Source organism: Euprymna scolopes, chromosome 25 (genome assembly GCF_053919585.1).
Source record: "Euprymna scolopes isolate OS-2025 chromosome 25, ASM5391958v1, whole genome shotgun sequence".
Classification (NCBI taxonomy): domain Eukaryota; kingdom Metazoa; phylum Mollusca; class Cephalopoda; order Sepiida; family Sepiolidae; genus Euprymna; species Euprymna scolopes.
This window is the reverse complement of record NC_136506.1, coordinates 96,984,326-96,998,489: the sequence shown is the minus strand read 5'-3', so window position 1 is coordinate 96,998,489 and position 14,164 is coordinate 96,984,326. Positions and strand designations below refer to the sequence as shown.

The 14,164-nt window shown below is 30.1% G+C and overlaps 1 protein-coding gene across 3 annotated transcripts in view; it reads right to left on the bottom strand.

Moving 5' to 3' along the window:
* LOC145247543 (recQ-mediated genome instability protein 1-like) overlaps window positions 1–14,164 on the bottom strand; it is a 74,577-nt gene that overhangs the window by 16,555 nt on the left and 43,858 nt on the right. For all 3 annotated transcript variants that reach the window (XM_080109383.1, XM_080109384.1, XM_080109382.1), the window contains exon 11: window positions 8,776–9,439. In XM_080109383.1, coding sequence (XP_079965509.1) covers window positions 8,776–9,439 — 664 coding nt within the window. The remainder of the gene's footprint in view (window positions 1–8,775; window positions 9,440–14,164) is intronic.

The following is a 14,164-nucleotide window of genomic DNA, read 5'->3' as shown; positions in this document are numbered from 1 at the left end:
CATGGAAACTTTTTGAAGTTGATGAAGATGATGAGTTGAAAGCCATTTGCAAAGTCTGTCAAATTAAAATATCGCGAGGAATAAAACCATCTAACATGACCACAACCAACATGTTAAAACATTTAACTATGATGCATCCAAATAAATTGGAGGAGCAAAATAAAAAAGAAAAGGAACAAAAAATTACCAACTAGTCACTCAGAGCAGTTTTATTAGTGAGGGTCGAAATCGCAGTGTCTTTTTGTTTTTTTTTGCCTACGTCACCATCTAGGTGTCACTAATTTTTTTAACCCTCCTTAACTTCAAAGAGTAAATACAATATATACAACTAAAAAAATAATTTTTAAAAATGCTGATTCTATTCATGAAAAATTCTTTTAACTAAAATTAAAACTTAGGTAAAGATAGCTGACTGACAGCAACAGGAGCACTGGTTAACTACTGAACCACGTGGAAAGGTGTGGGGGGGAGGAAAAAAAGGAAATTAAATGATGATAATAAATTATGATAACCGTCTTTGAAAGGCACTAAACTCCTAAAATTTACTTCTTTAAAATTTTAGGCGGCACTCCCCGGCGATTTTAAAGCACTCTCTCTCTCAAAAAAAAAAAAAAAAAAAAAAGATTTAATTTTTAAGTTTGGGAAAGATATATTTATTAAAACCGAATTCTTGTATGAAGACTGGATCTACTTTATTGGACGTTAATTTGTGAGATAAGTAATTTTTCAATGTTTAATATGTTTTTAAAGTTTCAATTATCAATTAAATTTTTTTAATTGCGTTTATTTTTAAATTTATTTAAAAAAACAGGGTTTTAAATGCATTTTTCATGGTAACAAGCTTCGAAAGAAGTCTAATAAAAAAAAATCACTTAATTCTTAATTTCGACAACCCTGAGAATTTAATTATTAAAAAAATATTGAAATGTGACATTTTTTTATTTAACATTTCTATTAGTTCAATTCATTTTCTTTCAATAATTCATTTCACTCAACAAACTTCACCATTTTTTTTTTTTATCGTTTCCTGTAATTTTGGTAATTATGTTTGCTCAATTTTATCTAGTATTTCATTTGTTTTTTATAGTAGTATCATTTTTATATGTGTTCCTTTGATATACCCTATTTCAAAATTAGTTTGGCTAAACTTATTCTTCACGTTAGAAACAACGTGTAAAAGCAATGAAAAAGTAAGAAAAAATAATATGTGTTAACTACTCCTTGTGAATTATGGAGGTCTGAAGAACTGCCGTCACAAATACAACTATCAATAGCCAAACAAAAAATCGTTTTTGAAATTCCTTTAATTGTAACTTTTCGCTATACCTACCTTTTTGGTATAAAACACAAAAACTTTTGATTAATGGTATTTCTCATATATGGTCGTTAACTTTGGAAAGGTTATTTTGTATCTACGGCGCCATGTCACATGGTATATTGGTTTTTTTTTTCATTACGCACGTTCATTTATAAATTATTTAATTAAATATTTATCTTTTTTATATTTAATTAGTATATATTTTCTTTCTCTTCCGCTATATTTTTTTTATTTAATTCATTAAATCTATTAATTATGAGGACCAAAATAATGAATCGTGTGTATTTATTCTCTAATTTTCTTGTTTTTGTTCTGTTATATAAATTCTATTTTATTTGTTTTTTCTCTGAAGGATAAATTCTATTTTCTTTGAGTTTTTTTTCTGTATTCCAATTAAGTAAAATAAATTTTCTCTAAAATAAATTTTGCTAAGTTTTCCGTTTAGTTTATTATATAATAATTCTATTTAAACCAAAACACGATGGTGTACTGGTGTAGACATAAAATATCTCTTCCAAAGTTAGGGAACATATTTGGGAACTACCGACCATAAGTATAAAACTACCTGGTATATTTCAAAACAATAATTCCCTAGGAATCGGAATCGGAATCGTACTTGGTATCGGAATCGTTAATCAATATTTTCCTGGAATCGGAATCGGAATCGGAATCGTATAAAAATTAGGAATCGTCCCAACACTAATAGGTACTATATTATTTTCTTTATGACAAAATTATTGATAAAAGTAATAGTATAGTTTCGTCTTCAGGCAGACAGGGGAAATATACAATATATATATATATATATATATATATATATATATATACAAACCCAAATACATAAACACATAATAACAGTGACTAAGAGTATAACCATATAAAAAAACCTGTGTTAACTTAATTTAAAAAAATTTACATTCAATGATTATTTAATTCCATAGAAAGATTTTTTATATTCATCCTAGATAAATTTATGAAGTGCTTACAATTAATACATATTTCATCTCTTTAGATCATCAATTTATTTCTAAATGTGAATATAATAATAGCTAATTTTTCATTAAGACAAAAAAAGCAAGTGTTGTTCAATAGCGTCAGGTTGAAGCTTTCTTTAAAATGTTTCACCATATTATAGGTACTATATTATTTTCTTTATGACAAAATTATTGATAAAAGTAATAGTATAGTTTCGTCTTCAGGCAGACAGATATCAAACCGCTATTAGTAATAGATCTGTGAATGAGAGAAAGGGGAAATATACAATATATATATATATATATATATATATATATAAAATTAAAAAAGATGAATATATATATATATATATATATATATATATATATATATATATATATATATAAAACTAAAAAAGATGAATATATATATAAAACTTAAAAAGATTAATATGAGACAAAAATATGTTCATTTCAATATAACAGAAATTCTAAATACAAAGCCAAATCCATAAACACATTAGTCAGCGACTAAGAGTATAACCACATAAAAAAACTGTTACTAATTCATCTGTTAATTAATATTTTAATTACAACTAGTCTTAATTTAAAATAAAAATAAAGTGTTGTTTTCTTTGGGACAACAGATTTATCGTTCCACCCTGTAATAATAATAAGTATAGTAATAACAATAATTATAATAGTAATAATAAAAATTATAATAATAACAATAATTATAATAGTAATAATAATAATAACAATAATTATAATAGTAATAATAATAATTATAGTAATACAGCTTCCAGAGAACATCACAGGTTGTTTTCAATGGGAGATCTTTGATGACCTGCGTGAAAGCTCCTTGTAAGCCAATAATAGTAATAATTATTACTAGCGGGACCTGTGGAAATTCCACAGCAGCATTTTTCCTATGCAATATATTGTTGCTGGGCATGCTGTGAGCGTTCTATTCAGCATGAATGAAGGCACGATCATATTATTCAAGTTTTTTAATAAAACTGTACTGCCGCCTTACTAAAATAATAACTTTGATATATTTCCTGAGCTGATTATTTCATTACAAATACACCGGTCAATTAACTCACATTTTATCATTTTTCATAATTATTGAATATGTTACTATGTTCGACAATAATTTTTCATAATTTCCACCCACATTATCGCCCCTCCCTTTACTAAAATATTAAATTTGATATATTGTATCGGCTGATTATTTTATAAAAAAACACAACTATCAATTTACTCGCATTTCGTCATTTTTAATAATTCTTGGATATGGTACTAATTTTGACAATAATTTTTCATCATTTAAACTCACCATATCGCACACCTTACTAAAATAATAACTTTGATATATTGCATAGGCTGATTATTTCATTACAAAAACACATCAATCAACTCACATTTCATCATTTTTCGTAATTCTTGGATATGTTACTAATTTCGACAATATTTTTTTATAATTTAAACCAACGTTGTCGCCCAACCTTACTAAAATAATAACTTTGATACATTATCGCCCCCTCCTTAATAAAATAATAACTTTGAAATATTGTATGGGCTTATTATTTTATTACGAACACACTAATGCATGAAATCACATTTAATCATTTTTCATAATTCTTGGATATGTTACTTATTTCAACAATCATTTTTCATAATTTTAACCCACATTTTCGCCCTTCCCTCTTTACTAAATAATAACTTTGATATATTGCCTAGGCTGATTATTTCCTTACAAACACACCAATCAATTAACTAATATTTCATCATTTTTTCGTAATTCTTGGATATGTTACTAATTTCGACAATATTTTTTCATAATTTAAAGCTCTCCTTGTCTCCTTCCCCTTTACTTATATAATAACTTTGATATATTGTCTAGGGTAATTATTTTATTATAAACACACCAGTCAATTAAATCACATTTCGTCATTTTTCGTAATTCTTGGATATGTTACTAATTTCGGTAATAATTTTTTATAATTTAAATCATCCTTGTCGCCCTCTCTTACTAAAAAATTACTTTGATATATTTTCTGGGCTAATTATTTCATAAAATCACAACTATCAATTAACTCACACTTCATCATTTTTCTTAATTCTTGGATATGTTACTAATTTCAACAATTATTTTTAATATTTTTAACCAACATTATCAACCCCTTCACTACTAAAATAATAACTTTGATATATTATCTGGGATGATTATTTCATTTCAAACACACAAATCAATTAACTTACATTTCGTCATTTCTCATAATTCTTGGATATGTTACTAATGTCAACAATCATTTTTTATCATTTTAACCCACATCATCACCCCACTTCCTAAAATAACTTTGATATATTGTCTGGTCTTATTATTTCATGGCAAACACACTAATACATTAAATAACATAGCATTTTTCATAATTCTTGGATATGTTACTAATTTCGACAATTATTTTTCATAATTTAAACCATCCTTATCGCCCTCTCTTACTAACATATTTACTTTAATATTTTTCCTGGGGTGATTATTTTATTATAAACGCACACTCGATTAACTCACATTAAATCTTTGTTCATAATTCCTGGACATGTTACTAATTTTGACAATAATTTTCATAACTTTAACCCACTATGTCACTCCCTCTTACTTAAATAATAACTTTGATATATTGCCTTGGCTGATTATTTCATTACAAACAAATCAATCAATTCTGGGTATTCTCATAGTATATATGTTTCACCTATCTTATCCAATCCCGAGTGACGCAGCATATTCTGCTAATATATATCGTTCACCTATCTCATTCGATCCCGGGCGGCGCTGGGTATTTTGCTACTATATGTTTTCCACTTATGTCATTCAATACTGGGCAACGCTTTCTGATATTATATATTTGCACATCTCATTCAATCCCGGGACTTACTTCATGTCTGCCACCCCACTGTTGAGAATATACATTAAATAATGTAATGTTTTAATCATAAACAGTTTCAGCCATTTCCGGGACTGACTTTATATCCCCAACCCATTGCTAAAAATATACATGAAATAATGTAATGTCTAAATAGTAAACTGTTTCAGCCATTTCGGGAACTGACTTATAATCCCCACCCCACTGTTGAAAATATACATGAAATAAAGTAATGTATAAATCATAAACTTTTTCAGCCATTTCCCATTTCCGAGACCGACTTCATATTTCCCACCCCAATGTTAAAAATATACATGAAATAAAGTAATGGAGGAGAAATCCTTCATTACTGATACAATTTTTATTTTTGTTATTGACCAGAGTGCCCCTTTTGGGGAGCTGGTTTCCCCCCTAAATTTTTAACCGACCTCATGTTTCCAGGGCATTTTATAATTAATCAGAAATGGCATTTCCAGGGCATTTTGTAATTAAATCAGAAATAACTTTTTCCAGTTACTTTTTTAATATTAAAACTTTGTTACATTAAACATAGTACCTATTCACAATGCCTCCCCACGGAACAGATTTAGACACCAGGGTCATTTTTTTAACGTTGAGAAAAAATTGTCTTAGTCGTAAAGGATTTCTCTTCCACTGAGAGAGAAGAAATTGAAATGTAGAACCTTAAGAACAAATACTACACTTTGATCCAAGTCAAAAGGCCAAGAAAGCCAAATCATTTTTATTAGCTTTGCCTCAACCGCGACTCCAATTTTTTTTTTTTTAATTTTTAAGGGGTGACAAGTTTTATTTGAAATATTCTACTTTCCTTTTTAGGGATGCACAGTATGATAATGGACAGAGCGATAAACGTAATAATATAATGATTATAGTAATAGAGGACATCACAGGTTGTTTTAAATGGGAGATATTTGATGACCTGCGTGAGAGCTCCTTGTAAACCAATAATAATAATAATAATTATTATAGTAATAACAATAATTATAGTAATAATAATTATAATAGTAATAACAATAATTATAGTAATAATAATTATAATAGTAATAACAATAATTATAGTAATAATCTATTTAATATGATAGTGTGTGTGTTATTTTTTTGTGTCACGTTTACATCCATGTCGTTTAATGTCATAAATAATTTTACCAAGAATTCTTCATAATTTTGGTTTCGGTTTCGATTATAGCTGATGGCACTTAAGTCATCTATTGCTTTTATAAATAATTTTACTAAGAATTCCTCATAAGTTTTGGTTTTGGTTTCGATTATAGCTAATGGCACTCCAATAATTTATTTTTTTTTAAATAATTTTATCAAGAATTCTTCATAAAACTTGGTTTCGGTTTCAGCTGATGGCACTTTAGTAATCTATTTTTTTTTATATAATATATATATATATATATATATAATTTAAAGGAGATTAGAATAATAGTCTAAAGAGCTAAGTGTATTTTAATGTAATAGTGAAATTACTAGTTTAATTAAAATACAGGAAATGCTCGTTGTAATTTAGATATATAATAAGCTCGATAGTTAAATGTCCTAGAGCTAATTCAATATTAAGTAATCTGATTTATAATTTAAAAGTTTCAAATTTTTTTTAAATTTAACAATCAAAATTTAATTAAATTAAAAATCAGTTTCATAAGAAGGAACAACAACAAAGTCAATTATCTGTACGATCGTTTCGGAAATCCGTGCTTTTTATTTGTGGTATACATGAAGTCACGTAGAATAATTATACATAGTTTTTTTGGTAAGCACGGTCTCCTCATCAGCAAATTTAGGAGGATTTCTATTGAATTGAAAAGACACCAAAAATAAACCTAGCATTAAAAGTAAGGCAGATGAATCTGAAAAATTGAAGTAAAAGGTTTGGATATAAAATTTATAAGAAAATTAATAAGAAAATTTGTATAGGTTAGAGATAGAAATGAGTAGAAAAAATATATATATTTTTGAATTTACATAATAAATTTGATTTAAAAATATATAGATATATAATTACCTTTTGGTTTTTCTTTTTTTGAAATCAGGAACTGTATTTAAAGTAGTCATTTAGATGTTTGCTATAGCTTTTTATTTTATTGAATGATGAATTTTAAAAGGGCGACGCTCGTGCAGTAAATTGTTTCCGTTAGCGTATTTTGATTTAGAGACGCTACAGTTAATATCTATAGAGAGAGAGTTTTTTTTTTTTTTTTTTTTTTTTTTTGCAAGTTTTTAAGGGGAGATAATTGTCATGGCTTTATTTATTATTTGATTTACGAGTCTAAGGGCGGTAATTGGTTTAACTTAATTTATTAATAAAAAAAAAAAAAAAAAAAAAAAAATCTATTTTTACTAATGAGTAATTTTTAATAATTTAAGGTGGTTTATATTTATTAAATTTAAACCAACGTTTATGATTACACGATAGAAGCTCGTGTCTTGAATTTACTAGTTTGGTTGTGCTTTTTATATCTTCATATTTTAAAATTTTTAGGGTTTCTTTTGTACATAATGTACAAAATTTATCTCCTGGTTTATATGATTTGCAAGTCTCAATTATTTGCCATTTTAAGTTGAAAGAAATATTGCTATTTTTTAGTTGCCAAATATAGTTGGATAGAGTTATAGTTGGAAAAGAAAAACCAAAAGGTAATTATATATCTATATATTTTTAAATCAAATTTATTATGTAAATTCAAAAATATATATATTTTTTCTACTCATTTCTATCTCTAACCTATACAAATTTTCTTATTAATTTTCTTATAAATTTTATATCCAAACCTTTTACTTCAATTTTTCAGATTCATCTGCCTTACTTTTAATGCTAGGTTTATTTTTGGTGTCTTTTCAATTCAATAGAAATCCTCCTAAATTTGCTGATGAGGAGACCGTGCTTAACAAAAAAACTATGTATAATTATTCTACGTGACTTCATGTATACCACAAATAAAAAGCACGGATTTCCGAAACGATCGTACAGATAATTGACTTTGTTGTTGTTCCTTCTTATGAAACTGATTTTTAATTTAATTAAATTTTGATTGTTAAATTTAAAAAAAATTTAAAACTTTTAAATTATAAATCACATTACTTAATATATATATATATATATATATATATATATATATATTCATGAGTTTGGGATTCAGTTTCGATTCAAGCTGATGAACCCAAGCCATATAGATATATTTTTTATTTTTGCAATCACAACTTTATAATATATAAAAATCGATAGAACAATAACTCTAAAATAATATATACAAAATATACAAGAATTTAAATATCATATGTAAGCGTATTTTACGACCTGGCTTTGCCGAGTGTCCCTGCTAGCTTAGATAAATACTTTTGCATTTTAACAAAAGAGCTACAATAATATCAGAGCATCTCCATTTACATTGAACATCTACAGAATGCCAACATCAATATATTACATATGAATAAGCCCCCTGTGGAATTTCCACAGGTCCTGCTAGTAGTAATAATAATAATTATAATAATAATAATAATTATAGTAATAGAAGTAATTATAGTAATCAAATAATCAAATAATTTTGCTCACCTTTCATCAGATCAGAATAGGCATTTGCGTTATTAGTTTTTTGTTTACAAAGTTCAAAAAACTTTTTCAGAATATCATCCGGGCTTGAATTTGCAGTTATCTTTGTTGATTCCGACCGAGTTTCCATGCTCAACTTTATGATCTGACCGGACTGAGAAGGGGGTTTGACCAGAGAACCAGATAACTGGCATGGTCTGGATGAAGAGGATGATGACGATGATGATGACAGTGTAATAGGTGAACAGTCTTTCTTGGCACGATCAGACATTAAACCCGGTTTGTTTGTAACGGCACATCCAGCGGAAGAGGATTCTTTAGCAGGGGCCTTTGAAACACAACGCGAATACAAGTCTGCATCCATTGCCATGGCCATCTCCATCTCATCATCGTCCCAGTTGTCAACACAATGTGTGCTGTCGTCAAAACCTGAAGCTGGTGATAATCCGTCTTGGATGTTGCTCGTGGTAGGTGTCAATCGCGATGTCTTCTTCCGAGGCAGAACAGAAGTGTCATTTATTTCGTAGGGACTGAAGCTACGTTTTTTATTCTGTTGTTGTTGCCGTGGTGTTTCGTCTGCGTTGCTGTTCCGAAGATTCTGTGCAAGTGACGAGGATTCCTGCGAGGCTGCGATCAGGAAATCATCATCAAGATCATCTGCTTCCCACTAGCAAAACAAAAAAAAAAATGTTTGTTATAAAATCATTGATTCATTAAAAACTGATTTGGTTATTTGGTGCTTCTTTATTATGAGAGCGAAATTGAAAATCAAAATATTGAATTTCAGGTAAAACTAATCTTCTTCTCATATCATTATGTGTCCATGCCGGAGATGAAATCATGGTTAGTGTGGTCCATTGTTGGTCCAATTCCTCTGAAGACATCACATGATTTGCACTTGGCCGAATACCTGGGGTGGGTTGCCTTTACCTTTCCTAGCTCAATCACATCCGACTCGCCTGTTTACACCTATCCGTTGTCCTTACAATTCAAACTCTCCTGCTTTTTTTTTTTTTTAACAAAACTCAATTTTCACTAATTTTCTTTGCAAATATCTAGCCGAATTTATCTGGCCTTCGGGTCCAGATCAAAGTGTAGTATCTGTTCTTCAGATCTCCACTTCAATTTCTTGTCCTCTGTCGGTGGAGGAGAAATCCTTCATGACTGAGAATTTTTATTTTTGTTCCTTTTCTCCACATTAAAAAACGACCCTGGTGTCTAACTCTGTCCCGTGGGGAGGCATTGTAAATAGGAATTTTCTTTGCAAACTATTTTCATTAATAATTCATTTTCTACCCTATCGTTTTTCATAATTTTTGAATATGTTCATTACTGCAACATAACAATTAAGTAGATAGCATTGGTTTTATTTGAAGTTCAATATTTCGATTTTCGCTCTAATAACAAAGAAAGCTCCAATTATCTTACATCAAACTATTATTATATATAGTAATAAAAGAATTTAATAAAAATAATCTGTAAACAAATAAACCTATCACGATAGTGAAAGCATAGACGTGCATACATATCCAAGACTAATGGTTGAATTGTTGATCCGAAAGATTCTATTAAGAATACATCAATTCCGGACTTTCATGGATTTTTTTTTGTTGAAAAAAATAATCTATTTGAATGATCTCCCTTTGACTGTGTTAAATACTTTGTTGAAGTTTGTTCCCTTCAAGTGTATTTCTGACTTATGTTAACACTATATATATATTATTCCTTAATTGGAATTCATTTTTTGAGATGAGCATTATATATATTAATTTATTTTTATTTCGGACTACTAGTCTAATCTTTATTAGTTGTTGCTTTTTCATCTTTTATTGATTTGTTTATTCACAACGTTTCGGCCAACTAATTCCTCTGGCCTTCGTCAGGTGGTAACCGCGACGGATAGGAACTTCGAATCTCCTAACTGCATTCTCAGCCATCACTGCCATCTGTAGTTGTTGTCGTCTCACCACATTTTTGGCCAATTAACCGTCGCGGTTACCACCTGACGAAGGCCAGAGGAATTAGTTGGCCGAAACGTTGTGAATAAACAATCCAATAAAAGATGAAAAAAAACAACAACTAATAAAGATGAGACTAGTAGTCCAAAATAAAAATAAATTAATATGTTAACACTAGCAGGGTGCCCGGCATTGCCCAGGTGTTTGGAGGTGTGTATGCTGTGTTTAGATCTAAACAACCCTGTTTAAAAAAAAAAAACGTTGCCAGGTGTTTGGAGGTGTAAAAAAAAAAAAAAGTTTTGGTAGGAAGGTAGGCTCGAACCTGAAGCCTTGACGCGAAGGTGGAAAAGAAAAGAAAAAAACCTGACGTCTAACTCCCTCGGCCACGAGGGGAGAGGAAGTGAACACTGTCTTAATTTAACGTTTTTAAAGTGAAATTGTCAGGTGCAAGAATTTAATAAGTTCAAACATCACGCGACTTAAGTTTGGCTTAAGTGTAAAAATATGAGACAACCATAACTCTTCGCATAAGCCTGACGAATCCTAGCGTGGATGAAACACGGAATATTCTGTGTAGCTTAATTGCTATATATATTTTATAACTTACTACTACTATATATATATATATATATATATATATAGTATATTTCTATCTCATTTCTAAGCTAATATATTTATGCCAGCATCTTTTTGTATATATATAAACCTGTGGGAATGGAAATTCCCAGCCAACTGACACACAGACACAAACAGTACTCCCAGGATAAACTCAATTCTCGCCCCTTAACTCTGGTGACACATGCTTGGCCACCAGAGAGCAAGGTATACGCCATTTCCTGTTTCTTATATTTCTCTCTCTTTCGTGCTGAACCCTCAAGCAGTCAACATGTATTCAAGAACCACTCTGGTGGCATCGGCCACCAACCAGCTTACCGGACGAACCTGTCAGCCTCTCATCAATCGCAAGTAACGTTACTCATCTCTCAACGAACTCTTATTCTTTCTATCTCTTTCTTAATATTTCTCATGTAAACTTATGTAAATAAATTGTATTCTTTCGCTGGTTTATACCGGTACGTTTTTCGTCATCATTATGAGACCTTTTGCTTATCAATCCTTCTACCATCCCATTCACCATACACATGGGGACGGGATCGTCAATAACACAAGCAGACCATCCTGACCCCTCAACAAACCTATCTTTTTCTCCTTTTCTAATGAAAAGCATTAGGTTCCGAAATACCATGGCCTAAAGAGGTCCTTTCTTTGCTTTTTATTTTTAAGTTTTATTTAACTTGAAAATTTGATCTTTTCTTTCTTATATTAATCTATCATCGCAAAGTCCTAGGCTTAGACCCTACGCTAGCAAGTAGAGATTATATTAACTAGTATGAATTTTGGTGAGGGTTACATTAAGTACATGTCAGAATAACCTGGCAGCAAATGGAAAGAGACCTTGTAACCTGCGTGATTAAGGTGGGGACTTAAAAGTTAGCTCCCCAGACAAAATGCATTAGAAATGCAGATGTCGAACGATATGACACAGAGATAAATTCACGTGTTTGAGGGATGGAACAAACTTTTCTTAGTCAGTCGGAGTTAGGAAGCGAACGAGGCAACATGTGCCTCGGAGTACTGCTGCCACATCTGAGCAGGAGCTGCTAGAAGCACTTTATTCTGCCTTCACAGAGATCAAATAGACTTCATAGCCTAATAGGTGATAGGCTTTTTTTTCTCTTCCCTGCAACCTGTTTCCCACAGAAGAGATGTTGCGAGCCTGTCTGTGTTTTTTTTTTGTTTTTTTACACAGGCATCACCACATTATCAAGGCCAAGAGGCCACTCAAGGATAAGGGTTAAAGAGTGTACAGTAGAAATTGGAAAATATAGTAATCATTAGTAATGAAAATTTGGTAAATTTGTTCATGGCAAGTGCTCATCTGAGCTCCAATCTATAGTCTTTCACGAAAAACACTTGTCTTGCTGAAACCCACTATCAATAATTTCCCCCACTCTCTATCTGTGCCTAAACCTAAACGTAGATTCCATGAACAAAGTTTCTTTCTCAGAACTGCACGCCTGTGGATCTCTCTTCCATTTCCCTGAATTCCAGCTGACTACAATTTGCGATAAATCTTATACTCTTGTTTGTTCTTTTTGGTAAACTTATTTTTGTTATACTTTATCGTCTTTTACTTCCTTATACATGGGGATGGGGAGGGGTGCGACATTGTTAGCATCACATGTACACATGCTTCATGGAACGAAGTATGGAAGTGAATCTTGGCCAGCAAAATTACATGGAAAGAAATGATGAAAATCTCATTTATATTTTTCCATTCTGCATGTTTGTTTTTGTACGAATGAGCCATTACTTATCAAGGCTAAAAGATACTTAAGGATAATATGACAGGTGAATCATAATGAATACAATGAAAGAAATTAAAATAATTAACGGAATTAATAAAAACTTGATCACCTATGAAGACAAGTGTTTATCATGCTGTAGACCTTGGGGAAGCAATCCTGTGCTAATGTTAGGCCAAATATAACTTATCGAAAACTAATTTAATGTTACAAACCGTGTTTGTCTCGGAATCACATTATCATTTGATCACTGGAAAAAAGTAAATCATTTCAAGTCAATCATATTTCGATTGAATAAATTGTTTGTTTTACTTATTCATTAGTTGTACCTATGTGATATTGCCTGAAGTGCAGAAAGTCATTTTAGTTGTTAATTTTTAGTTTTTGGCACATTTTTAAACATAACAAAGAAAATTCCTTGGTGCAAGTCTATAAATGGTCCACAAGTAATCTTTTTTACTATAAAAATCTGAAAAAAAATCTTTATAATGTACGTACTTGTAACTGCATGAAAATGTCATATTCCAAAAATCAATCGACTTTCCACACTATAGAAAAAAAACTTGGAAAATTAAGACATTTATAAGTTTCTGAGGATGTTGAAAACGAAAATAACGTTTAAAATTCCAGCAAACGAGTACTTTCCAAGATATGAAGAAATGTTAGTTTAAAGAAAGTGGGGTATCACTTTTCTATAATAATTTAACGTATAATGATCACCCACTTTATGGCCACCACTAGTGTAAAAAACTTGAATTTACGCCGCTGAAATACACATTTGCCGAATTTTTGTTGGAGGAGCGTCAACATGTGGGTGCTCAATTTACATAAAATTCTTTTGCTGGAATTTTAAACGTTATTTTTGTTTTCAACATCCTTAAAAACTTATAAATGTCTTAATTTTCCAAGTTTTTTTCTATAGTGTAGAAAGTCGATTGTCTGCCCCTTTCAGGTCTTATATGCCAAACATTTCCAATAGGTGTCGCTAGCAGTGTATCATTCAAAAACAACATGTTGTGAAGTTTTTCTTCAATAAAATGTCTTATATTTGATTTTCTTAAATAAAAA